At 47.3% G+C, this 26,037-nt stretch overlaps 1 protein-coding gene and 2 long non-coding RNA genes across 3 annotated transcripts in view; 1 reads left to right on the forward strand and 2 right to left on the reverse strand.

The window, feature by feature from the left end:
* The window catches only part of LOC135818591 (uncharacterized), a 195,562-nt gene that overhangs the window by 149,033 nt on the left and 20,492 nt on the right, over nucleotides 1-26,037 (reverse strand). The window lies entirely within an intron of this gene.
* LOC135818589 (uncharacterized) overlaps nucleotides 210-26,037 on the forward strand; it is a 199,164-nt gene continuing 173,336 nt past the window's right edge. Inside the window, exons 1-2 of the mRNA XM_065331982.1 lie at nucleotides 210-366; nucleotides 966-1,393. Coding sequence (XP_065188054.1) covers nucleotides 291-366; nucleotides 966-1,393 — 504 coding nt within the window. The 5' untranslated portion in view covers nucleotides 210-290. The remainder of the gene's footprint in view (nucleotides 367-965; nucleotides 1,394-26,037) is intronic.
* Nucleotides 12,530-18,685, reverse strand: LOC135818574 (uncharacterized). The gene is made up of 3 exons (XR_010553704.1): nucleotides 18,482-18,685; nucleotides 14,404-14,499; nucleotides 12,530-13,845 (listed from the first exon to the last, which is right to left on the reverse strand). It is a non-coding gene; the product is annotated as an uncharacterized LOC135818574 (long non-coding RNA).

Below are 26,037 nucleotides of genomic sequence, written 5' to 3' on the forward strand. Positions count from 1 at the left end.
TGTGGAAGAAATTTGAAACAAGATAAAATAAAAGTTTCACTCAAACATACATGTAACATCCTGATTAGTATTCCGTCTTCATTTTTCCAGTTAGTGGCACTCCACACGCTCCGATTACCTGGTGTATGTGTGTGTGTGTGTGTGTGTGTGTGTGTGTGTTTGTGTGTATGTGGGCACTCCAGTCTCCCCGGAGGTGTGGGTTCGAATCCCACCGCTACCACCAGTGTTAGCTGCTCCCGGCTAATGAAGTCCCCTCACATCAAAACACAAGAGTTTTATAGTATTGAATTATGCAAGTACAAGAGTGTAGACAAGAAGGAGAACAGGACAACGACAACTCAAGACTAGTGCCAGCTAGTTCGGTTGGTAGGTACACTTATGCCTGATTGTGTTGGGTCTGTTGCCAATGGGCTCCGTTGCTTGAAGGTGTAATGTTGTACCTGCCACCTTTGTTGGTTCCAGGGTTCATATACATTCTCTTTGAAGTATACATACCTGTTAACCATGGACTGCTTCTGGCTAGATTAACTCTTGTGTAATCAATGGTGCTAGTGAAGCTTATATCAGATCCACTCTGATTTAGCCACCCACACTAGTAGCAAGTATTACCTTCACTGGGGGTAGGGGTAACTGCAGTTGGATCCCGGGACGGATACCCTGATTCCGTCAATCCTTTTTCTGCAACTTGTCCTCGCCCACTTACTGAGGTGTGGTGAGCCCATAAGTGGGATCATTTTCAAGTCCACCCAGAGTTTTGGGGATTTCAGGGGATTTCAGCCATTGGGCGGTTCAATAGCCAATAGAGTCATCTTTCCAAGATTCCTTTTGAGTCTCTCTCCCCTCTCCCGGGGAGACCCACGTGACCCAGTTTTGGCAGTGAGCAACAAGTACAAGTGTGTGTGTGTGTGTGTGTGTGTGTGTGTGTTTGTGTATGTGTGTGTGTGTGTGGGTGCTTGCGTCCATAGCCCTTCCAAAGACCCTTGGAGTGCCTGAGGACATTGGTCACATCGTACGGGAGCGGCGTTTGCGCTGGCTTGGACACGTGACACGGATGGAAGATGACCGGTTGCCCAAGTGTGTTCTCTTCGGTGAACTGCCTGCCCCGCGTCCCGCGCATGGTCCAGGCAAGAGGTGGAGGGACGTCATTATGGATGACGGTTTGTCGGTTGAGCCACCGGTACCAACATGTGGATGGTACGGTGCAGCCCAGAACAGTCCGGAGTGGCGTAAGATTGCCCGTCGACCACCCAAGGCACCCTTCTGCTGCTGGCTACGGTTGCGCCTGCGGCCGCATGTTCCGTCGAAGCGGCCACCTGAAACACCATCAGTCGTTCTGTTGTGGACTGGAGAAATAACTATGCGCTATCATTGCTACGCAATGGGCAAAGTCAAGGTGTGTGTGTGTACAGCATATGTGTGTGTGTGTGTATGTGTGTGTGTGTGTACAGTATGTGTGTGTGTATGTGTGAGTGTGTGTGTGTACAGTATGTGTGTGTGTGTGTGTATTGTGTGCCACGAACCTTTCTGCCGGTTGCTGGCATATTAGTCCTTTCTCTATCATTGCCTCTGGCAATGGGCAAGTTCAAGGTTCAAGGATGTGTGTGTGTGTGTAGTCATGCATACACTCTCGTGTGTGGTTGAGTTGGCCAGACAAAGTGACCGTGCATGGGCACGAGGTTTCCGTCATGTCGATGGTATTGGAATTACGTACCGTCTTTTTTGGAGACAACGCCACACTTTGAACACTCAAAATTCACCCAAAAGAATGGCTTATGTTCCAATGTTTAGGAATGGGTTTGCTCCCACACTGGAGTTCCCGCTATTCCGTCGACGACTTGACACTTGACTGACTCACGACTGCCATCCAGAGAATGGACTTCTCGTGTTCTCTGGATGGCAGTCGTGAGTCAGTCAAGTGTCAAGTCGTCGGCGAAATAGCGCGAGCTCCAGTGTGGGAGCAAACCCATTCCTAAACAAAATCATCGCCGAAGTCACAACCTCTATTTTATATTCCAATGACCAAAATAACAGTGATCGTCAAATAGATGTCTGTATTTCGTGGCGAAAAAATGTGGGGGGGGGGAGGGGGAGGGGGTGCGGCTTATGCTCCGGAAAATACGGTACTGCATGACTTGTATTCTAAAATATAAATTTCTCTTAGCCTTGTTAGTGGAATTTGTGTCATTGCTCAGCGGGTATGGGTTGCGACGCCTTGTTGGTTATTGTGTAGGAACAACAAGTTACGCTATAATGTCCACTAACACCACCAGTTACTTGACAATCAGCTCATGCATGTTGAATCTTTAGAGCCAGACAAGTTGTGTGCTATGTTGCTATGCGTCCTTGAATCTTGGTTTGACCGTACTGTCCAATGGTCTTGCCAGTATCGTCATGGACATGCATGTACATCGGCCTTCACAGCTAAGACTTTCAGCTTGTGCTTGTCTTGGTTGTGCTCACCTTCCCCTCCTATGTTATCATATAACTAAGAACATTCCAAGTTGGAATGCTGTTGGAGTGCGCATCCAAGACTTGCTAGAGCTAGAGGTGATAGCCAGTTAGTTGTAGAAGGTCAGTACCGTCGGTCAGTGCCGTGCAATGTTATCGCATAAGTTGATTGTCATGTGACACAGGGGTGTTGGACACGCTACGGTCACAACGCTATTGACCGTATCACTTTTTGCCCCCAGGTACCACCCCGTGAACCAATAAAATAAACTGATTTGGACTCTAAATTTCCAGAATTTCGACTCAGCCACCCCTCCCCCACGAGTAACTTGTACTTCAGATGACTGACCTTACCACACTATAATACCTTCAGACGCCCCTGTAACTGATGGTGTTAGTGGACTTTATTGCGTAACTTGTAGTTCCTTGGTGGTTTTTGTGTTTTCTTGGTTTAGCCGACAGTTTCATTTCTGTGTTCTGTAGTGATTGGCCTGTGGAAACAATGATCCAAGTGGATGTCATTGTGTTCTATGTATGTGCCTTTTGCAACAGGTTCAAGGAAGATGCACGTCATGAAGCATTCGGCCCGTGATCTCAGTGTCTGGTAGCTTATGTAGCCGTGGTTGTATGGGTGATCAAAGATGATACTCTGCATATCAATGTAAGTGTGAAGTATTTGTGCTCTGCCCATACAACACAGCAACAACTACAGAGTTACATAGCCAGTGGCTGGCAATGGTGAAGTTATCATATGAATATGTGTTAGTATTCCTGACCTATTGTAAGCAAGTAAGCTCATCATTACTACAAGACTAATAGTATTACTAGCAGCAGACATGACGTCATTCTCCTGTTTACATACCTCTAATATCTGTATGTACAGCTGCAGCAGCAGTGGGTACCATGGCAACACAGTACACACTTTATCTCCCTCCCATGTTCAGTTTTACTGCTCTGCACACACCATCGTGGTGTGGTTTGCGTGTGTTGTGTGTTTTTGTTCTCAGCATCTTCAGCATAGTACACGTAGTGAATCATGTACCGGGTTACTTTCCATCGCCTGCTGCCTCCGCCGCCGTTTACGTATCATTTTTATTGAGATGACGTGAGTTTACCGTGATCAGTGATTTCCCCGTCACCCCGGCTTGCCTGCTGTCATACTGAAAGCTATCCAATCTATTGAATCTATCCTTTTTGTTCTTGCCTGCAACAGCAATCAACACTCTACCATCTATTTACTGTTGTTTTGTACGTCGCTGCACGTTTGAGCCAGCTATACTGCACTCGTGTGTGTACATGTGTACGGTCTGTCTGAATATCTATAGTCACATGACCAGTGCATGGTTACATCATCAAGAGTGCAGACAGCTACACTGCACTCGTGTGTGTATATGTGTACGGTCTGTCTGAATATCTATAGTCACATGACCAGTGCATGGTTACATCATCAAGAGTACACACAGCTGTACTGTGGGGTGCTGAAGAACGGTTGGGTTAGGTGAAAAACGGACATGCAGGCTGGAATTTCACCCTGGCACAGCATACCAATGTATAGACAGTAACTCAACTGTGCATAAACCATAGTACATGAAAATAGGAATGCTCTAGGCTACTACCAGGCTGACCCCCCAGTTCTTTCTAACCCAACAGTACAGTGTAAGTTTGACATCATCTACATGCAGTAGATATCCGCAAAGTTACATGGTGCAATGTACTATGTGTACTGGGGGTAATAAAATAATGACCTCTCTGGAATGGTGCGCTGTACTAGGGGTAATAATGCCTTCTCTGGAATGGTGCACTCTATTGGGGGTAATACTGCCCTCTCTGGAATGGTGCCCTCTAGTGGGGGTAATAATGCCCTCTCCGTGGAATGGTGCGAGGGGTGCAGTGCAGACCGTGACTGAATGCTTGAGATCAAGGAAATACATTACAGCTGTATCATGTGTGATGAGCTGATGCAGCATGGCCGCGGTGCTGTGTGGACTGAGAGCAATGGAGTTTCCGCGCGTCTCATCACACCAAGACTAGATAAACTCTTCGTCACAGTCATTAGGAGCAGCAGAGTGCCGGCTACAGCTGATCAAGCGTACCACCAGCAAACGTACCACCAGCAATAAATAATGTATTTCATTAAAATGCTGGCATTGGTGTCAACATTGACAAACACGTACATCAGCAATGGACTATCAGAGCAGAAGCAGAAGATCAGTGAACACCATCAGTATAATTATACTGTATATACATATCTATAAGACTATTTTACAGTGTACTCAGCACTTGCTGGTGACAATAACCACATCAACAAAACCAAGAGAAGAATCGTGACGGAGAGCTACGTAGTGTGCAACAGTATGAACAGAAGTATTGTCTGCAACATCAGCAGTTGCACTACCAGTAACATCATGTATTCTTGTGTATATACTTGACTGTGAGGAATTATATCCGTAAATCCTAGAATAACCAGAAAACTGATCATTGAACTGTTTCTTCAGCAGAGTCATGCATGCTACACAATACAATCATTGAAAACAGTACACACACAAATTACATTGTACTCAAGTGAATTCAATACTCAGTGTGATGGGTGCTGCACGCCTACACACATGCACACACGCACGCACGCACACACACACACACCATTCAGTGGAAGTTGTGCAATCATTGACTGTTGGTTGGTAGATCAAACTTGAACATTACGTCAGCTCTGTCCTTGCCTACTCCTTCAGCAACGGCTGGAAGTGATAGAAAGTTTTTAAAGAAGACATTATACATGCATGCACACACACGCACACGCACACGCACACGCACACACATACACACACACACACACACGATGCACAAAAAGATGCATGCACGCACACACGCACGCACACACACACACATGCACATGCACACAAATCGCACAAAAATGTTGGCCTTCTGGAAAGACAGGCAGTTCGTAGGCAGTACGGTCATTCTCGTATACAAATTCAACACACAAAGAAATGACCTGCATATAGAAAATAGAAAAGAAAAAGGACCAAGGAACTACAAGTTACGCTATGATGTCCACTAACACCACCATTAACCCAGGCCCACGCGTAAACACCCAGGTCTCCGGGCATACCTCTGCATATGCACATGCGCAAGCGCATGCACACGCACACACACACACATTAATGTACACAAACATAATTGCAGACACTCCAACGCCCCGTCTGTGCGTACAATGACGTACTCACGCACACACTCACAAGCAATCAGCACATGGGAGTTGGAGTTGCCATGACTTCATTTTGATTACTTCAGCAAAGTGATGATAGACCAGTTCCAAGAAAGCAAACGATAATATTTGCGTCATATCATCACATTCGGTCGTCAGTAATTCGCACTGCCCACCGGGGCAGACGCACGAATGGCCCACCACCACATATTGTATGTGTGTGGTGTGACGCCTCATGCCAGGCAGTTGTGTGAGTTCTTGGCGTCGGTGGTCGTTTGTTTGCCCTCAATGGGCAGTATGAGGTCCGCCCTAGCGGGCAGTATGCTTTTGCCCTTGGCAGGCAGGTTGTCGGCCTCGGTGGCTGTTCGTTTGCTCATTAGGCAGTATGATTGAGCCCTCGGTGGGCAGTATATAATCGGCCCACGGTGGGCAGCATTCTTTGACCCTCGGTTGGTACAACGCTTTATCCTTTGGCGGGAAGTTTGCTGTAGCCCTCGGGGGCAGGCTATTGGCCTTGACGGCCGTTGTGCACCCTCGGTTGGGCGGTATGCTTTAGCCTTCAGTAGGCAGGTTTCTGGCCTCGGCGGCCGTTTGTGCGCACTCGGTTGGGCTATACGCTTATTCTTGCGGTCGGGCTATAATCATGCGCTCTCGGTCGGGCTATAACCATGCGCTCTCGATCGGGCTATAATCATGCGCCCTCGGTTGGGCTATACGCTTCTTCGCGCCCTCAGTTGGGCTGTATGCTTTAACCTTCGATACGTAAGCTGTTGGCCCGGGCGGCCGTTCATGCGTCCGCAGCGGGCAGGATTCTGGCCATGTCGGCCATTTGTGCGCCCTCGATGGGCAGTATGCTAACGGTCCACGGCGGGCAGGATTACTTAGCCCTCAGTGGCTTGGCTGTTGACCTCTCTAGCCGCTCGTGTCACCGGCCCACGGTGGGCAGCTGCAGGCTAGCCCTCGGTGGCCAAGAACTCACACAACTGCCTGGCATGAGGCGTCACACCACACACATACAATATGATGGTGGGCCATTTGTGCGTCTGCTCCCGGTGGGCAGTGTGAATTACTGACGACCGAATGTGATGATATGACATAAATATTATCGTTTGCTGTCTTGGAACTGGTCTATCATCACATACTATTATAATTATTAATTTTTTTAATCAAAATGAAGTCATGGCAACCCCAAACCTATGTGTTGATTGCTTGTGAGTGCGTGCGTGAGTACGCCGTTGTACGCACAGACGGGACGTAGGAGTGTCTGCAATTATGTTTGTGTACATGAATGTTTGTGTGTGTGTGTGTGTGCGTGTGCATGCCATTGCGCCTGTGCGTATGCAGAGGTATGCCCGCAGACCTGCGTGTGTACCCGTGGGCCTGGTTTAAAAGCTAAAACTGCATTTTGACACATCAAGAAATCAACTGCAAAGGAACGCTCCTTCACATGCTGACAATTCAATAGCTTGAAGAAGACACGTCTTCCGATATGACACCATAACACTAACAGGATGTCTGTACAATTTTGCCAGCTTGTAAATCGTGCAGGGACAGTCACGACCAGCTGAGGTGGACGGCGTTTTGCTGCAGACTTTATGGTACTGGTGAAGTACACACATCTGTAGATTGAGAGTCTGGCTAGGGTGACTAGTGTAGTGTCTGTCTGATCATCATTATTCATCAACAAACAGGTGTACCCGTATTTCATACACTGATCAACACTGTACATCTACTACTGTACAACACATACCTGGGAATATGCTGATGTTGTGCAACGTCTTCCTGCAATCAATCCGAGATGAACTCCAGGACAGTAGACTCGCTATACTGTAGGAAGGAATTGTACAATGGAGGTCGAAGCTTGTCCATAGAGCATGGGTTCCCGTACAAGTGTACACCCTCCATCCTCATGATGCCTGATGACTGCAGCATAGCTTGAATGCCATCATCGGTGATCTTGCAGTACACGAGGCTGATCAATCTCAAGCTTGTGTTCTTCCTCATCATATCCACCAGGGCATGCACTGTGGCATCATCAATCTTATTGCCTGACATAGACATCCATTCAACACGTGTATGGTGATGGAGAGAGTGTAGGATACGTGTACCCACTTCATCACTCATACCCGTCTTGGCAAATGAAATGAAGCGCAGCCGGTGGAATCCAGAGAGAAGCTGGCATAGCAGTCTGCAATCAGCATGACTGGGCTGTATATCATGAAACACTGGGTTGTCCTCCAGATCCAATGCACTGACATGTGACTGTGGTGATGTCACTGCTTGTAGTATACTCACAACACCAGATAGCTGTATCCTATTCTGGGACAGATCAAGGTATTTCAGCACTGTGTTGTGAGCAAGGCCAGATGTTGCCAGAGCAGTTGCTCCAGCATCGGTGATGTTACACAGTGCTATGTCCAGTAGGTCTAGGTCAGTGTTGGTTGCAAGGTTCTGACCAAGTGATGACATCATGGAGTCATCAACCGTACAGTGTAGGCGACCACCATGTACACTGACCAGACGATCAATTGACATAATCCGTACTGAAGTACCAGTAGCAAAGCAGCTGCCAATGTCGATTACGTCACCACCACATTGACTGGACGTAGCCACTTCCTGTAGAAGACGGATTGTTACACCAGTGCCGCTCAGATAAACCCTGCATGGTGGTAGTGTTGTGCTGACACTCCCAGTGTGCTCACGACCGCGACGAGCTTGCAGAAAGTCAACCACACTAGCGGCTAGCTCATCAGTCAGTTCGTTGTTGTCAAAGAGAAGATGCTGTATGGTATCATGAGAATGGAGACTGGATAGTACACATGACACGTCACTGTTGCAGAGTGAGTTGTCACCCAGCCATAGACTGTAAAGGCGTGGTAACTGTGTGACCAGTGTTGCCAGGTCAGATCCACATCCACTATCCAGTCTACACCATGCCAGTGATAGATGTGTGAGATGGTTACACGGAGCCAAATTGCTCACAAATGCTGCCAGACCATCATTGCCAAGTACTGTATAGTGTGCATTCAGGTCCGTTAGACTTGGGTGTTTTACACATCCAGCAAGTGCTGCTCCATCTGCAGATCCACTGGTCAACCTTGTGTTGCTAATGTCAAGAACCTGGAGGGTACGCCGTGTTGATCTAGACAGTGTGCTTGATATGCTTGCCAATGGTGCTGCAGTGATATTGGCACCAAACAAAGTCACCTTGACGCATTTATCCAGTTGATCAGACAGCAAAATGACACTGGCACTTGACAGATTACAACCGTCGAGATCCAGAGACTTTACATGGTCTACAAGCTCCAAAACAGTATGTAAAGCCATCACATCAACAACTTCAAGGTGGATTCCACTAACATCAATTCCGTCACTGGCCAGGAGGTTGGCTGACATAGCATAGCAGCTACGGGTGATTATGTCAGTGTCCTGATTGGGATTTCCCTGAGTGTGGGTATGTTGGAGTGAAATGCGGTTTTCCATCAAACATCTCATCATGAACAGAAGCATCTTCTTCTTGCTCCTGACAGTATGATCACTGATGCTGTTTTCAGACTGTAGAGCCGGCAATGATGGACAAAGAAGGTCTGGCTTCAGTGCTCCAAAGACAAACTGCCAGAAGACAAGTGTGTTCAAGTCTGTGCCGACAGTGTTGATGCAGCTGCGGATGATGTCTACGCACGAGTCAGAAGAAATGATGCATCTCGATGCACACCACTCTTGCAGTGTCAAGTGAGTCAAGGACACAGTCTGAGTGGAACCGACGAACGACGGATGCATACCAGGGTTGAGCAGTAAGCCGAGATCTTGACAAATGGACTGGTGGAGGGTTGACAGCGTGGATGTAAACGTAGCCATGCCCCTTTGATATGTTGCAAGACACATTGTGTAGAGATTGTGCAATGCCTTGACTAGCTCCACAGCATGGTGATCACACTCCTCATCATTGTTGCTTGTCTCCTTCACATAGCGCTCCAAATGATGTTCTATTACCACGGGGATACTGACAAGATCACCACAACTGAAGTGCCGGCCACCACTGCAGTGACTGATGACGTCATGTGCAAGCCGTACTTGACCAAACTTCCTTCCTCGCCGCTTTTCCAGCTTTGCGACTGAGGAGCGTAAGTAGTGGTCGTAGAAAAGTGTCACACTGGAGGGTAGAGAGTTGTTGATGGGATATTGCTGGACGAGCAGAGCACATAGGAGTGGAGATTGTCGAATGGCTTCCTTCAGCAGACAGTTGGGCGGCTGTGAGAGCTCTGTCATACACTTCTTGGCAACCTCCTCTCCGAGCTGTCGTGAGCAGTACGCAAAGAGCTGGTCTGTCGAGAAGCCGAGAAGTCGGAAACGTAAGCGGAAATTCTGGATATGGTGATACGCTTCATCACACGGTCGGCTAGTTGCGACTACAATAGCATCAGGTAGTAGTGAATGGTTACTGCTGCTGCTCCTCAATATTACAGCTTGGGCTGCTGATCCTTTGCCAAACCCACCACTGCCAAGTTCGTCGATGCCATCAATAACGATCAATACCTGGTCAGAATGCTCTGTTAGGTACCTTAGCAAGGTAGATTGCTCCGGTGTACTGATGCCCAACTTGTCCAAACCAAGAAATACAAACCAATCAGTCGACTGTGTACGTGTCAAATCACGGCATGGCACGTAGAAAATGAATTCAATCTTTGCCAGATTTCCAGTCGTTGTCTCCATGATGTCGGCAATGACTCGTTTGCTCAGTGTTGTCTTTCCCTGCCCAGCGTTCCCAATTACGATGCAACTTTCCAGAATGTCTGTGTCAACTGTGTCATCACCACCACCAACACCAGCACCACTTTTGCCAGCGCTAGTTACACCTTCATAATAATGGGGATCAGACAAGAGCTGCTTAGCGCTGGACAGAACAAACTGCCTTCCTCCTTCCACTTTGTCACTCTTATCTTGTTTAGCTCCTGGGATAGCAACGCCTGGTGTACGGTCAGATATTGGCTGTCTTCCAGTGACACGGCGAGTTGCAGCTTGTTGCGCACGATACGTCAGCTGCAGAGCATCTTTCTCCGTCAGAGCCTGCATGGGCACGAAGCAATCCTTGACATCGCCGGACAAGCAAGTTAGATCTGAATGATCAGCGGTGGTCTTGCACAGATGTGTATTCACTCTGTGTAGATGTTGTTTAAGACGTTGAATGTGCCCACCATTGTCTGCTCCATCATCATTCACTAACAGTATATTACATGTCACTGTGCCATCGTTAGCTGTGTTGCTGCCTGCACGCATAGTAGCAACATCAACTGTGGTGAAACACAGGACAGGAAAGAGGAAAAAGAACAAATTGTTTGATGGTATATCATTGTACAGATGTACTGTGATGATATGTTGACAAGTATATTCCTAAATGTAGATAGTGTGCGAGTGTGTGTGTGTGTGTGTGTATGTGTGTGTGTGTGTGTGTGTGTGTGTGTGTGTGTGTGTGTGTGTGTGTGTGTGTGTGTGTGTGTGTGTGTGTGTGTGTGTGTGTGTGTGTGTGTGTGTGTGTGTGTGTGTGTGTGTGTGTGTGTGTGTGTGTGTGTGTGTGTGTGTGTGTGTGTGTGTGTGTGTGTGTGTGTGTGTGTGTGTGTGTGTGTGTGTGTGTGTGTGTGTGTGTGTGTGTGTGTGTGTGTGTGTGTGTGTGTGTGTGTGTGTGTGTGTGTGTGTGTGTGTGTGTGTGTGTGTGTGTGTGTGTGTGTGTGTGTGTGTGTGTGTGTGTGTGTGTGTGTGTGTGTGTGTGTGTGTGTGTGTGTGTGTGTGTGTGTGTGTGTGTGTGTGTGTGTGTGTGTGTGTGTGTGTGTGTGTGTGTGTGTGTGTGTGTGTGTGTGTGTGTGTGTGTGTGTGTGTGTGAACCACTGATTGTACTCTTTACATACACTCATACATAAGAACTGAACTGAATGGCTTCAACAAAAGAAACATTCAGGGCAGCGCCGTGTGATTTTTTGTGTAGTATCTTTTATGCGTATTGGTAACCGATTTGTTTGCGTGGTATCTGGTATCTTCACTGACTAATTGATCCTGTTTCTGTAGACGTGTTCTTCCTTGCTGTTCTTCTATTCCTTCGTGTGGTTTTCTTTTCTGATTTTTGGCGATGGTTGAGATGTTTGTGTTAGTCTGTGTTTCTTTGTGTCCGTCTTTGTGTCTCTGTGAGTTTTTGTAACCCCATCGGCTGTGTTGTGGTTTTTCGGTCAACCCTCTAGTGTGCGTCCTGTGCTGCAAGATGCCTGGATACCCAGTTCTGCTGCCACTGTCTTCTCGGTCCGTGAGTGCCGTCGGTCTCACCGCTCCCGGCAGCGTCGCGGAGTCCAGCGTGCGGCTACTCGTCACGTGTCCAACAATTGTGGTCATACATGTTGTGTTTTATTCTCGCATTTTTATGCTCATTCACATTTTCATTTCTTTCATCTTTCCGTCTTCTCCAATCTGTATTCTTCGATTTTTTGGGCTTTATTTGTTTCGCTTTCATCCTCAGGAGAGGATGTCTTTTTTCGGTGGGGGATAGTGTTGTACACGCTGCTGAATCATTTTACACGCAGCTGAATCGTGGTACATGCTGCTGAATCGTGGTACATGCTGCTGAATCGTGGTACACGCTGCTGAATCGTTGTACATGCTGCTGAATCGTGGTACACGCTGCTGCGCTTTTGCCTCAGGTGTGTACTCGCATGCTTAAAGCCTAGTTCACATTCGACGGAACGCTGACGGTACGGGACGTAAGGCCTGTCGGGAAGGCTGGGGTGAGCTGTAAAATCTTGTACGATTCGTACGACACGACATGCTGCAGTCGTTGCGTCGTTCAGCAGCGAACGACGCCTGTCATAAGGCACGGCCCATGACAGGGTGACCTTTGGACCTATTTTTTGTTCTTCGGTACTTCTTTTCAATTATTTCTCCTTGAATGAAGCGGAATCAAGTTCACAATACCAGTTTTTCATCAACACCAAAAATGTAGCATCGAAAGGCGTGCTATTCAAATAATAGCTCCAGGGAATGATAAAACAGTTCGTCTGTCACGCTCCTGAACTATCCCAAAATACCATAAGTGACACCAGACCGTATCTTGCTAAAATTCAACTCAAGTCGTGTTAGCCATTCTGCGAGTTATCATGGGAAGCACAGTGTTCGAAATGCTAAAAATTTCCCAAGTACGAAACGGGAGTAGTCGGCGCACAACGCCGTCTCCTGTTCACACTCAAAATGCAGCTGTTTTGTACACTTGCATCCTGACTACGCCCGTCTACGGTATGACAAGTTGGATCGATCCAACTCTTCCCGTCGCTTCCCGATCTGTACGGCAGTACAGCTGCGTTCCCGTTCCTGGTGTTCACATTGGACGCCGTCAGACTGTCCCGTCGCTTCTCGTCGATCCTTACGTCACGTCCCGTCGTGCCCCGTCGAATGTGAACTAGGCTTTATAGTCACCCGCTCTGTACACACTTCTCGCACTGGTCCACATTGGGACAGCATTGTATCGCTGACCCGTGCACCTTTTGTGCTGATGAGTGCACCACTTTCCTGGATATTATTCACTTGTCAGTTGTCATACGTCAGTTGTCCAGACATTTCCTTAGAGAAAGAACAAAGTATTCTCTCCAACTAAACAGCTGGCCTTCTGTTGTGTATCGCGGCCGCAAGAGGGGTATAGTTCACTTTTAACTAGACGACACTTTGGTGTAATGAGTTGTATTCTGCTGGTAAGGTACAAAACTAAAATTTCCCTGACAGCAGAAGTTTGGTTGGTGGCAATGTATAAATTGGGCATGTTCAGACTGTTAATGATACATCCACAACCCTGAAACCCTCCCCATTCTACACATATCAATTACCTGTCTCGGAAGAGGATGTCTTGGTCGTTGGTCGCTGGTCAACAGGCAACAGGAGAAGCATTTCTTGGTACTTTTCATTGTACAATGGACCCAAGTCATGGATTGCATTGCAGAGTAGTTTATAAGCAGCTGTGCCTCCAGGACGAATAAGACTGATGATGTGAGAATTATGCTTTTCCTTTCCTTCGTATTTTTCCAGACGCTCCAGTGTCTCAATTTGTGTTGTACTTGTGAACGCACCGTTGTCCTGCATAGAATGTCGAAAGCTCGTTGTATCCAATTTATAAATCCAGGGTAAGATATTGGAAATGAACTTGGGATCACCAAATGGTTCATCTAAAGAATACGAAAAGACACAAAACCAAATATACAGGAATGTTGAACTAATCAAAACAGCATGGACAGATAACCATGAGTAATAATTATGAAACAGTATCCTGGACAACCAATCACCATGACAACTGGGTCATGTTTGGACACATCAACATCATGAAGTCTTGTGCACCCCCTCCCCCCTTCCAATAGCATAATCAACCTCAACTGATGTGGGGTGACCTCCCGGTAAAACTGTACTTTAAGCAGAGAGAAGGTGTTTTCTTGCATGTTTGCAAAGTGAACCATTTGATGGATTTCTTGTATACGGACGGCTGTGCAGGATGGCAGTCACAATCAGTCAAATGACAAGTCAAGTCGGCAGGAAAGCGCCGGTTCAAAGGTTGTAAGCAACAAACATTCCATAATGGGTTTGGTTCTCTACAAGGTATCTGCTTTCTATAGCAAGTCTGTTGTCTATAGGAGTTTTGTTTCTTGTTTGCTCTTGTAATCACAAGTAACCAAAGGCTTGTTGCTAAGATACTGCACATTCAATTATGGTGGACTGCTGGTCTGACTTACTGTTAGACATTTTGAAGTACTTTCAGGTCGATGATAAACTGGTTATTGTAGCACGGCTCATACACTCTTCACTGCAGTCATGGTCTGTGTAGTTTTCTGCATACACACAAACACACACACACAGACACACACACACAAACACACACACAGACATACAAACAGACAGACACACACACAAACACACACACACACATACACAGACACACACTATCCTTTGACCTTTGAGCTTTTGACGCCCATCGCAGGAGGCGATGATGGCAATGCTACAGCAGAAGCCATGGCAACTTGTGCTGGAATTGCACCATTCAACAGCTTGCAAGGCTGAAGAATTGACCCCCGCTATTCAGCCTGGTCTACAACAAACAGCTATGAAGTGGCTTTTTCTGGCCAGTGACTCCCTACGTTTGGTCTTTTTCATATTTTCTGCACACACATCACACCACATACTCCGGCATGCATTGGCTGTTGGCAACCACCCAGGAGAATGAAAGAAAGGTCAGGAGGAGTCTGAGAAAGAGAAGAAAGACGTGTGCGACCATATCCGTCGGGAATCGAACCCGCAACCTCTCGATTGGAAATCACACACACACGCACGCGCGCACACCCACACACACACACACACACACACACACACACACACACACACACACACACACACACACACACCTCACCTAAGACATCGCGGAAGTGACGATAGCGAACAGCTATGTAACATTGTTGGACATAGCAACTTTTGCTGGGATTACACCATTCAACAGCTTGCAAGACTGATGAAATGACCGCCACAATAGTGCGTTTCAAAAGTCCAGACCTCTGGTTTCAAAAAACCGTTTGGCCAGAATCTATACCACATAAAATCTGTGATCACTTTGTGCATCAAATTTTCGAAATTGGGCGTCTGTTATCCAATCGCTTAGAAATTTACATGAGAAAAATTGCGTGAGCTGCCTGAGCAATATTCCGAAGAAATTTCTCAAAAAGCTCAAACCAAATTTGAATTATTCGAAAAAGTCTAGAGGTCTATACTTTTGAAACGCACTATAATTGACCGCCACTAATTTTTAGCCTGGTATCCACCACACAGATGATTGAAATGTTGGTTTGCGTTGCGCAAACCGTAGTTAAAGGGGAAGTCCGGTGAAAAATTTAAATTTCAGGGTCGGTAGAGTTTCGGGCGCTGAGTCGAATGGTGTTGGTCCCACGTGTCTCCGACAAAGCGTTCTCGAGATATTTCCGTTTGAAAACTGAGTTTCGGGGGCTGCGCCATGACGTCATGCGGCCGCGCCACACCCTCTGCAACGTCATAGCGTGCAGCAAAGTGGGTCAAAAGGAGTGCGTGAAAGTGTGTCAGTGCTATTTCAAATGATTTGGCGACTGATATTAGGTGGTGCAAGCGACCCCGAAGACCTGTAACTCCTTGTGAGAGTGAGGATGCAGCCATGGCTGACCTTCATGAGTTCGGTCTGGGGCTGAAAACCTCGGTATTCAGCTGAAGAAATGGCCGCGTGGGCCGGTCAAGAGTGAGCGCTACTGAGTTTCCGACTGATGAAGAAGCAGCAGCTATTGCAGACGAGGCTGATGTAATTATCAGATCGCTGGAGAGCAGGGTCGCCAAAATGGAGAAGAGTGATGCGAGTGCTCTAAATGTTGTTCCATACCGATTAGATTCGCTTAGACTCCAGTAGCCTGCCACATGGTGTTGTTTTGGAATATTTCGGACTACTCAATTGGAGAACAGGGCAGGCTCTTTGAACCACGGGCACGACTCTTCGCTCGCAACGCTATGGAATCTGAAAGTTCTAGGTCCGGGAGCTGTTCGCTGTTTTGTCACTTGTCGCGTTTGTGCACTCATCGCTGTAGCATAAAATAATGAGGCGGGAGCGGAAAACTAAAATTTTCTTTCTCAAAGCACAACCACCGGCACCTGCACCGGCAAGGAGAAACGCACGTTCTCTGACTACATGACTGTACAATACGACTGATACGAGTGTAGTACATGACAAGTCCGTTACGTGTGTTGACTAGTTTTCTGAGTCTTGTGTCAGTTGTGACATGAGTTTGTTGACTGCACTACACTCGTCTACAGCTAGATAACACACTGCACGCACTGCATGCACGCAGCGCTAAGCGCGTAGACGGGCTGACGGAAAAGTCCAACTCGGAAACGGCTAAAATACGGTATAACCTCCAGGTTTACCGAGCTGAAAATCACAGGGTACGTAGTGTTTGTAACACTGAATCGAATGGTTTTGGTCCGAAGAAGCTGCGACAAACGGTTCCCCAATCGAACGCGCTCCGAATATGGCCATTTTTGTACACAACTAGATGGCGTGGCTACCTGGCTGCACGCTGTGACGTCATCACCTGGATCTGGGTGATGCGCGCTCAAATTCGCACATGTTCGATTGGGCGTATCTGACGAACCATTGGCCGCAGCCTCCTCGGACAAAGACCATTCGACTCAGCGACCCGAACTCTAAGGACTGTGAAATTTAAATTTTTCACCGGACTTCCCCTTTAACCAGCACGCCACGGGCCGCGCCCCCGCAAGGGAATATTCCCGCTAGATGACTTTAGGTGACCTAACGCACTCCGCCGTGCCGCCGCAGCCGACTTGCGCAAGCACGCACTCTTGCGAAGTTCCGCATTCGATTAGCACTCGCGTACCACATCCCGCACGAGCCACCCTTCGCCTGGCGGATGCATCCGTAGACGGCTCATCTACTGCTGGCTGGTGTATTTTTGCCAGTTGTCTGTTTTGCTGTGAGAGCTCGCCACGCTATTTTGTTTCCCACCCTCCCACACCTAGCGGACGGAGGGGAGACACAGGCTCGGCCGATGGGCACGAAATCCGCATGGTGCACATCCATCGGCTGCCGCAGACAATACAATTAATATACTTGTGGGTACTACCGAGTACTTAGTGGTCATGCAGTTGCCATAGCAATGTACTGGTACACCCAGCCTTTATGATTGTTTCATGTCCCCATGGGTCATCTTTCAAACGCTCTTTCATAGCCGATAGACGGCGTTATTTGTTCCTATCATACAAGATTTCAGATGGGCGGCTTTAGACGGCCCAGTCCGATCATTTCACGCGAACTATGTTATACGTCATCATGATCACAATAATCATGTCGTGCTCACGTTCAATATAAGCTTGCGACACCCCACTGGCTCATCTTTCCTGTGGTGTGAGGGTTAAGTGGCCAGCGAATCCCTATTTTTCATTATTATTATTATTTTTTTACACACACACGCCACACCACATACTCCGGCATACACTGGCTGTTGGTAACCACCCAGGAGGATGAAAGAAGAGCTAGGAGAATGAGAAAGAGAAGAAAGACGTGTGCGACCATAATCGTCGGAAATTGAACCGGCAACCTCTCGATTGGAAATCGACTGCACATACCACTGCACCATATGGGACACACACACACACACACACACACACACACACACACACACACACACACACACACACACACACACACACACACACTTGTACTTGTTGCTCAATGCCAAAACTTGTCACGTGGGTCTTTCCGGGAGAGGGGAGAGAGACTGAAAAGGAATCTTGGAAAGATGACTCAATTGGCCATTGAACCGCCCAACGGCCGACACCCCCTGAAAACCCCAAAACTCTGGGTGGACTTGAAAATGATCCCACTTATGGGCTCACCACACCTCAGTAAGTGGGTGAGTACAAGGTGCAGAAAAGGATTGACGGCATCAGGGTATCCGTCCCGGGATCCAACTGCAGTTACCCTTGCCCCCAGTGAAGGTAATACTTGCTACTAGTGTGGGTGGCTAAATCAGAGTGGATCTGATACAAGCTTCACTAACAGTTAGCACCATGATTACACAAGAGTTAATCTAGCCAGAAGTAGTCCATGGTTAACAGGTATACTTCAAATAGAAAGTGTATGAACCCTGAAACCAACAAAGGTGGTAGGTACAACATTACACCTTCAAGCAGCCGAGCCCGTTGGCAACAGACCCAATACTATCCGGCACAAGTTCCCAGGAATACAGAAGCTAGCAATGGTAGCCATGGCTCCGCAATACAACTCACCACTATGGAGATGAAAGCAGCTGCTAGGCGTTGAACAGCTGGATTATGTGATTACCAGAAACTCAGCTTGGCTAGTGATCCAGGTCACTCCAACATACAATAGTTGACAATGCCTCATTCACTGCAGTGATCAGTTCCTTCCTTGCTACGCTGTCGCAACCTTTACATCTGGCGGTACAGTGTGTAAGGTGCACACGTTTGTTGTGGTGTCTGAAAGAAGGAAATTTGAGAATAGAAGGCAGGTTTTAAAGTACTGATAATATTCAGAAGAGAATGTATCATGAATCATGGATGAGCAGCCTATGCTCATTCTTAGTCACTAACTACACTGTAATGGCTTTACATGTGTCTTCACTTAACACTCTACTATACTGATACAGGTTATCAACTTACACACAGTGTATAGTAGTAGACTTGGGCGTATGCCAATGCTACACTGCAAGACCGACAACCAACTGCACAAGAGGTCGCCCTCCTGGCGAGCCTGAGCTCCTCGCAGCTCAATAGCAACAGCGAGCCGGAATCCACAAATTCGCATGGCACAGCTAGTGGGCAGGGGGCTGCAACACCCCCAATCCCGCCAGCTGACCAACGACTCAGACTCGGTGAGCTGAGCCCCGAGGACACAGGGCAGATCATATCTACAGCGTACGAGGAAATCGCACACTTCCGGCCTAACCTGTTCTCCATCCTATCGGGTGCACATTGCAGGTCAGTGGTGGACTTGAGCGCTCGCTACCTCAACACGTTCTGAACAAACGCAGCGGGAGAAGGCATAGCCTTGAAGGCACTTATGGTGTGCCACAGTGTTCTACTGCAACAACCGGTCAACTGCTTGACACGCAAGGTGTATGTGGAATGTCTGAACCGACGAATGCAGCTTTGGAACGAGGGGGACATCGATGAGCTTGTCCGGGAGGCACGTACCATCCAACGCCAACTAACCAAGGAACGTGGCAGGAAACGGGCCCAAAGTCCAGATGGCGCGCGAAGTTTCACTACCCTCATCACAAATGGTGAACTGGGTGCAGATCTCCAGTCCCTGACAGCAACACCTTCGGGTGGGCTGCTAAATCTGGACTCCTCCACTGTTGGTAAAACCGTGAGACAAACGCTGAAAGAGAAGCACCTGCCGGCGGAACCCATGCATGCAGATGCCCTCATCATCGGCCCCTGCCCCGAATTGCCGCACCCAGTGCTGTTCGAAGCTCTGAACAGAGACATCATTCGGCAATCGGTGCTAGGGCCCATCCGCCATGGACTCTACCAGCTGGAAACGTTTGTGCACCACGTTTGGAGCGTCCTCGGACCAGCTATGTGATAGCTTCGCCGCCTGTGCTAAGCGCATCGCCACCGGAATCATCAACCCAATCCCCCTCAAGCCATTCACAGCATGCCACTTGGTGCCTCTGGATAAGAAGTCCGGGGTGCGCCCAATTGGCATACTGTAAAATTCCGTAAATAAGCCCACCCTAAATAACGCCCATGTCCGATAATAAGCCCAGTTTTAGGCGGTGTACACTTCAAGTCCGTTTTATCGCCCATGCCCGAAATAAGCCCAGGGCGTAAAGTGGACACAAAATGACCAGCGCGCGAGCGTGTGTTCGCGTACAAACTGTATAACAGTTGTAGACGTTTTCAGCCATGCCGTTACCTGTTGTGCCTTGTACTTACCATAGCAAGTGGTTTACCTATCAAATCTGTAATTTATCGCTACATTCTTGGTTACGATCAAATTTCCAGAGTTGGTTTGATGTACATGTACGTGTACCGTGCTCAGTGAGAATGGTGCTTCACTGAAACTAGTGGGTTGCTGAGAGGTACATCTTCTGCACCCGAAATAACGCCCATGCCCTAAGATAAGCCCATGCCCAAATATACGCCCGGTTTTTGAACCTCTGCAAAGTATACGCCCGGGGTTTATTAACGGAATTTTACGGTATGTGAAGTCCTCAGAAGGATAGTAGGCAAAGCCATCCTCACCATCATCGGAAGGCAGATCCAACAGGCGGTCGGGTCGCTTCAGCTGTGTGGCGGCCAAGAATGTGCATTGAAAGCAGCAATACACGCAATGCGGCACCTGTGGAACGAGGAAGACACCGAAGCAGTCCTCCTAGCAGACGCAAGCAATGCGTTCAACAGGCTGAACCGCAGTGTGTGCTTGCACAACATCCGTCACCTCTCAGGTCCGGCCATCGCGGGTGCCGTTACCAACACCTACCGGCATCCCGCACGGTTGTTCGTCGATGGGGATTGTCTTCTTTCTGAGGAGGGCACCACCCAGGGAGACCCGATGGCAATGCCCATGTATGCCATTGAGCTCCTCCCACTCATGCAGAAGGCGGCGAGCAGCTCAGCCGACAAGAAGCAGGAGCCGTACTCTGCCACAATCTCGTACATCCGAGGCAAGCGAAGCTTAACCCTCATCCGTGCTGCTGTTGCCAGTCTGCGAGGCCATCGGCACTGAGTATCCTCAGATGCAAACGACTCGGCCCGATGTGCGGTTGCCATGAGCAGTATCGGTTAGGTTCTTTTGAGAGTCATTAAAATCTCTACTAGACTGTGTTCACAGCCATGGCATTTTTTAACTCCCTCCCGAGGCTCCGTATTAGACTGTTTTCACAGCCATTTTTGCTCTCTCGACTGTGTTCACAGCCATTTTTTGCTCTTTTTCTTCCTGTACTGTTGAGGTTGCGCTTGTGTTTATTTATTTTCATGAAAAAAATTGACTTGAAGTGACTTGCAGAAGACGGGTACGACGAAAAAATTCGAATTACACGGAATGTTTGAATTATACCGTATTCGAATTAGAGGTAGTCCACGTGTAGGAACAACATACTTCACTTATCGAATGGGCAAGAAGGTAAAACTACCATTAAAACTTCTGGCAAGAGTAAATAAGCTCCCACGAGCTTATCTACTCTTGCTTCTGGTATGGAGAAATAGAATCAGGTAATAGAGGAAGCAAGTGTAATGGACAATGGTAGCTTCACAAACAGGATAGTAGCAGAGGGCTGCCACCTTTCTCTTGGCAGAAATCAGAAGCAGGTGTTCAATGGCAGGGAGTCGAAGGGACAGCGACCCTTTTAGAAGCCGTAACATTTTTAGGATTTCAATGGCCCGAAACAACAAATTAGTACACTTTCGTGAACAATCGTTTCGGTCGCTTTTTCGGAACAACTGATCTGAGTGTTTCCGGAAAATCGGAATAGAACAAGTCGAGACCCTGACGATATGGATAGCCCTCCGTCCTGGCACATTTAAGTACATGTAACACGGTTAACTATGATCAACTAGTGACAGCGAGTGGAAGGCAAAAAAATCAGACTAACGGTGGAAAAGTTATGATACTTTTAGTGGCGTGGGTCAGGGGCGTAGGAAGCAGATTTCAAATGGTCCAGCGGATTTTTAGCTCATACAGGTGGCAATTTTTTAATTTTTAACTCCGCCCAGTATGACTACTTCAGAATTGACTACAACAGTATTCACTTTGTCTTGGAGGTTAGGCATGGGGAAGTTGCCATACAGGGGTGGTGAGCACGCATATTGGCACCGGGAATACAGCTCACTCGACTCTGTCTCTACTGAATGAAGAGGGTGATTTTACTTGTAAAAGGATTGATATGAACAAATACTGTGGTATCATGAAAGACTTGAGGTTTTAAAACTGTCTGAATTGGGAGAGCTGATGCTCACTTCCACATTCAAATTCACTCTTCAGGCACTAGACATCCAGCAGTTTCTTGTGGAAATTCAGGAATATCAGGAGTCATGTGTTTGAGCCTTTCCTGGCCGGTTGTACTGTGTAGGACTTGACCCTCCGCATGGTTGAAAACGAGCTTGCTGCCTTTTCCTTCTTCTTTTTTGCCGAAGCATCGGCGGATGCCGGACCTGCCGGACCTGTTCCTACGCCCCTGTGGGTACAACATCATGAACGTTGGCCTATGTCGAACATTTTGAGGGGGATCGTTGAGCACCCAAAGCACCCCCCCCCCCCCCCCTGGGTACACCACTGGTAGGCCCGATGAGTCTGTAGAATCCATTTCAAGTCCTGCACAGCTTGATAAGAGTTCAAACTTTTTATCTTGCATAGCACTGTAAAAAATACTTCAGTACCTAATCCTTTAAGGGAAAATTCTGCATTGCCATACCAACCAATTGTCTCCGGTCTTGCAGTACAACACATCCTTTCCCCTTCAACAACTGTCTCTGGTCTAAACTAGCATCTAGTTACCGCCTGAACACATCTACAGTCTCGATCTCGAGCAAACTGTTTGACTCATGAACTTAGCTGGCAAGCATGCCACACAGTTCACACACACACTGTCATAGAGGATGGCTAAGGTAATCGCTAGTTGGTGATCAGTGGAATGGTGTGTTTGCTAACCGTGCCTGTGTTGTGTGTTTGTGCTGTGGTTCAGCAACTGTTGATCCAGGACTGAAACTTACAAGAATTAACAAACAGGCTTCATTCACTGCACGTCAGTTCTTTGCTAGCAATGTTGACAGTTAGGGTCAGACCATAGTACCAGCAGTACTTGCACACGGCCGGCCGTCGCACTGAAATTAGTATCTGAAGAAAGCAAGAAAAATGGAGCAGGAATGTCTTTCAAACAAAGGATCTGCACATTCTAAGCCCCAATCCCAATCCCCCACTAAACACACTCACATGCACATACATCAAAGTCCAAATTTTATAACTCCCATTGGCCTGCTCAAGCTTGTAAGTTAGTAGATTCTACAAAACAGTACCTGGAATTAAAGATGAGAAAAGCTGAGCAATGTGATGTGCAGTTGTGCATACTCAGTCTGCTCTCTTGTACGGATAGAGACACATGGCGGACAGGTGACATTCTCCCTCTAATTCTCCTCACACTGACATAGTAATAGAGCAGTACATGTATCTGATTCACGACTGTCCCTATTTTCCTATAACTTACAAACCATGATATACATATACAGACCGGATTACTCCTATAACCACCGTTGAATTTGAGTGGAAAAGATACTTTAGATTTGGAATTCTGAAGCTGATAACATTATAGCCGGTATATTCTTATAACCACCAACCCTATAGCTGATCTCTACCTGTACTACAAACACAAGAACTTGCTGGTTTTGACTTGGCTGGTAAAGAAACCCATCTGAGTTGCACTCTCCGGGGGCTATTTACTCTTGCTTATACAGAACTCTATGTTGAAAATATTTTGGTATTTCGGTCAACAACGGCCCTCAGTCGTACATCAGGGAGTCGTACAAGCCCGGGTTTGTGTGACTCCCTGTCACTGATCTACTCACACGATCAGTACTATAAAAAATGCCTTCGGCTCGATTTTGGTGCGGGACGGCCCGGGAATCCCTTTTCTTTTTGTAAGAGAAGAAATTCTCCCGCCACGTATTGTTGGTGTTGGCTCAAACAGCAGCTGACTGGACACACTGTGATATGGATTTCAGGGGCATAGCGAGGATCATGATCAAGAGGGGGGGGCACAAATTTCCCCAAAAGTACATGATTGTAGATGTGTTCTGTGTGTTCATACACACACCATGCCATGCCACTACATGACTGTACTTGCAAGTACTGCTAGGATGTCGCTAAAGTTTCCACATAGTCCATGATATGTACCGGGTCAATGAAGGCAAAACAACAGAAGCAACCACCACAGTTGACATTCAAGATCACTCTTCAATGTTCAGCTTCCTAGTAATGAGCCAGATCCTGGATGCTGCTTTTGCTGGAATTACCACACTCTGCTTTGATCCCAAAATCAGATTTCTCCCCTCTTTTTTTCTCTTTATCTTCTCAGATAGTGCAGGAAACCTGACTGGCTGATCAGACTTACTACCTTTCCTAAAGAATAGTTAATCGCATTTCAACTTGTACATGTACCGCCCTGCTTCCGCTAATATATGAGTGCACTTGGAAAAACATGAACGAAACTTTTTTTTTCTTTAACACGACCGCCAACGCTAACACTAAAAAGCCAGAACTACAAAACACAACGAAACAATTTGCTATGCGGCACGGCTTTTTCTTGTGTAATCAAAGGATGAGTCTATAGGGCTGTGCGACAGCTACACGCTGATTTAGTTCAGAGACGTATCCCCTCTTGTGTATATTCAACCATCACCAGCAATCAGCGACATCAACACTAGGACATATGGGCCAAGTGCCAGTGGCGATCTGCCCGGCCGATGCAAACGACTTTGCTTGATGTGTTCCTCAACACATATCTTGTGGTGCTGTGGAGAATCCAGTTTTGTTGCTGCTTGTGGTGATAAACAGTATGCACAAAGCAGAGAGTACTAAAATACTACTATTTTACTACTCCCTGTCACAAAGCATTTAAAATAATCATGTATTGACACCGCTCCACTGCAGACAGGTACTAGCCTACTTGTACCTACTGTCTACACACTCTCAGAAATTTCCTTGACCATTTTGAAAACACCGACCAGTACGCTATTATCCGAAGCATAAGCGCCACTGCAGTATAAGCCAGACCCCCCCCCCCCTCCCATTTTTGCCACGGAATACAGATATCTACACTTTTTATCACTGTTAATTTGATCATCGGAGTACAAGCCGCACTCCCTTTTTTGAGTGAATTTTGAGCGTTCAAAGTGTGGCTTATACTCCTGAAAATACGCTACATTTGGAAATATTGTGGATAGGTAAACAGTCACTGTACGTTCTGCAGAGTTGCACGTGTGATGAACGCACAGTGTACAATGCTGTCTCTCCAACCAAGATCGGAAATTTGAGTGCTTTTGCACCCAAAGCACCCCCCCCCCCCATCCCCAACCCCCTCCCCTGGATTTGTTTGGAATGAATCTAAAAACTCTCCTAGAATAAACCAGCATGCATGTTTTAGCAGTGAGACATGAAGCATCTCTGAAACTCACCGTGCTACTGACGCTGGCAGAGGGGCGAAATCAGTCAGCTTTCAAAGTTTCGCTAAGCCGAGGTGGCGAATTGGAGTAATGCGCATGCGCATGCTCCGCACAGTCTAAGCCGCGGTGATCAGCTGAAGTGAAGGGTGCGCTAGCTCAAGTAACTAGTTTCCACTCAACTGACTCGGACGGTCGGACGGATTGCTGAATGAAGTATTGGTGAGCGATGGTGTCTGCGCAAGGAACGTTAGCAACACTTACAGAGCACGCCTTCGACGTTTTCAAACAGTGGCTGGGCTTCTACAAACTGGTTCTAGAACTAGTAGAAGTCACTGAGTCTGAGCTACTAGCCTAGCCTAGCATACAGCGAAATGAGTTCCTAATTCTGCGGTGGACTGAAGATGGGCGACTGGTACTCTTACTAAGTCTCCTACTCTTAGTCTTACGCTGGCAACTACGCCTATGTTCGATTTTCCCTTCTTGACAAACCGTTGAAACGTTGAATACAAACTAATATTAATACTTGCTCCTTCTCGGTCGGGAGCATCTACTGAGTACTGTACAGCGGACTGGTCGATTACAAGAACGGACCAAGACAGATAACTAAAAAGCTATCTCGGACCAGCTCCAAGGCAAGAGACGAATCGATTGAAGCCCGGGGC

The sequence above is a fragment of the Sycon ciliatum genome, chromosome 5, assembly GCF_964019385.1.
Source record: "Sycon ciliatum chromosome 5, ocSycCili1.1, whole genome shotgun sequence".
In the NCBI taxonomy this organism is placed as follows: Eukaryota; Metazoa; Porifera; class Calcarea; order Leucosolenida; family Sycettidae; genus Sycon; species Sycon ciliatum.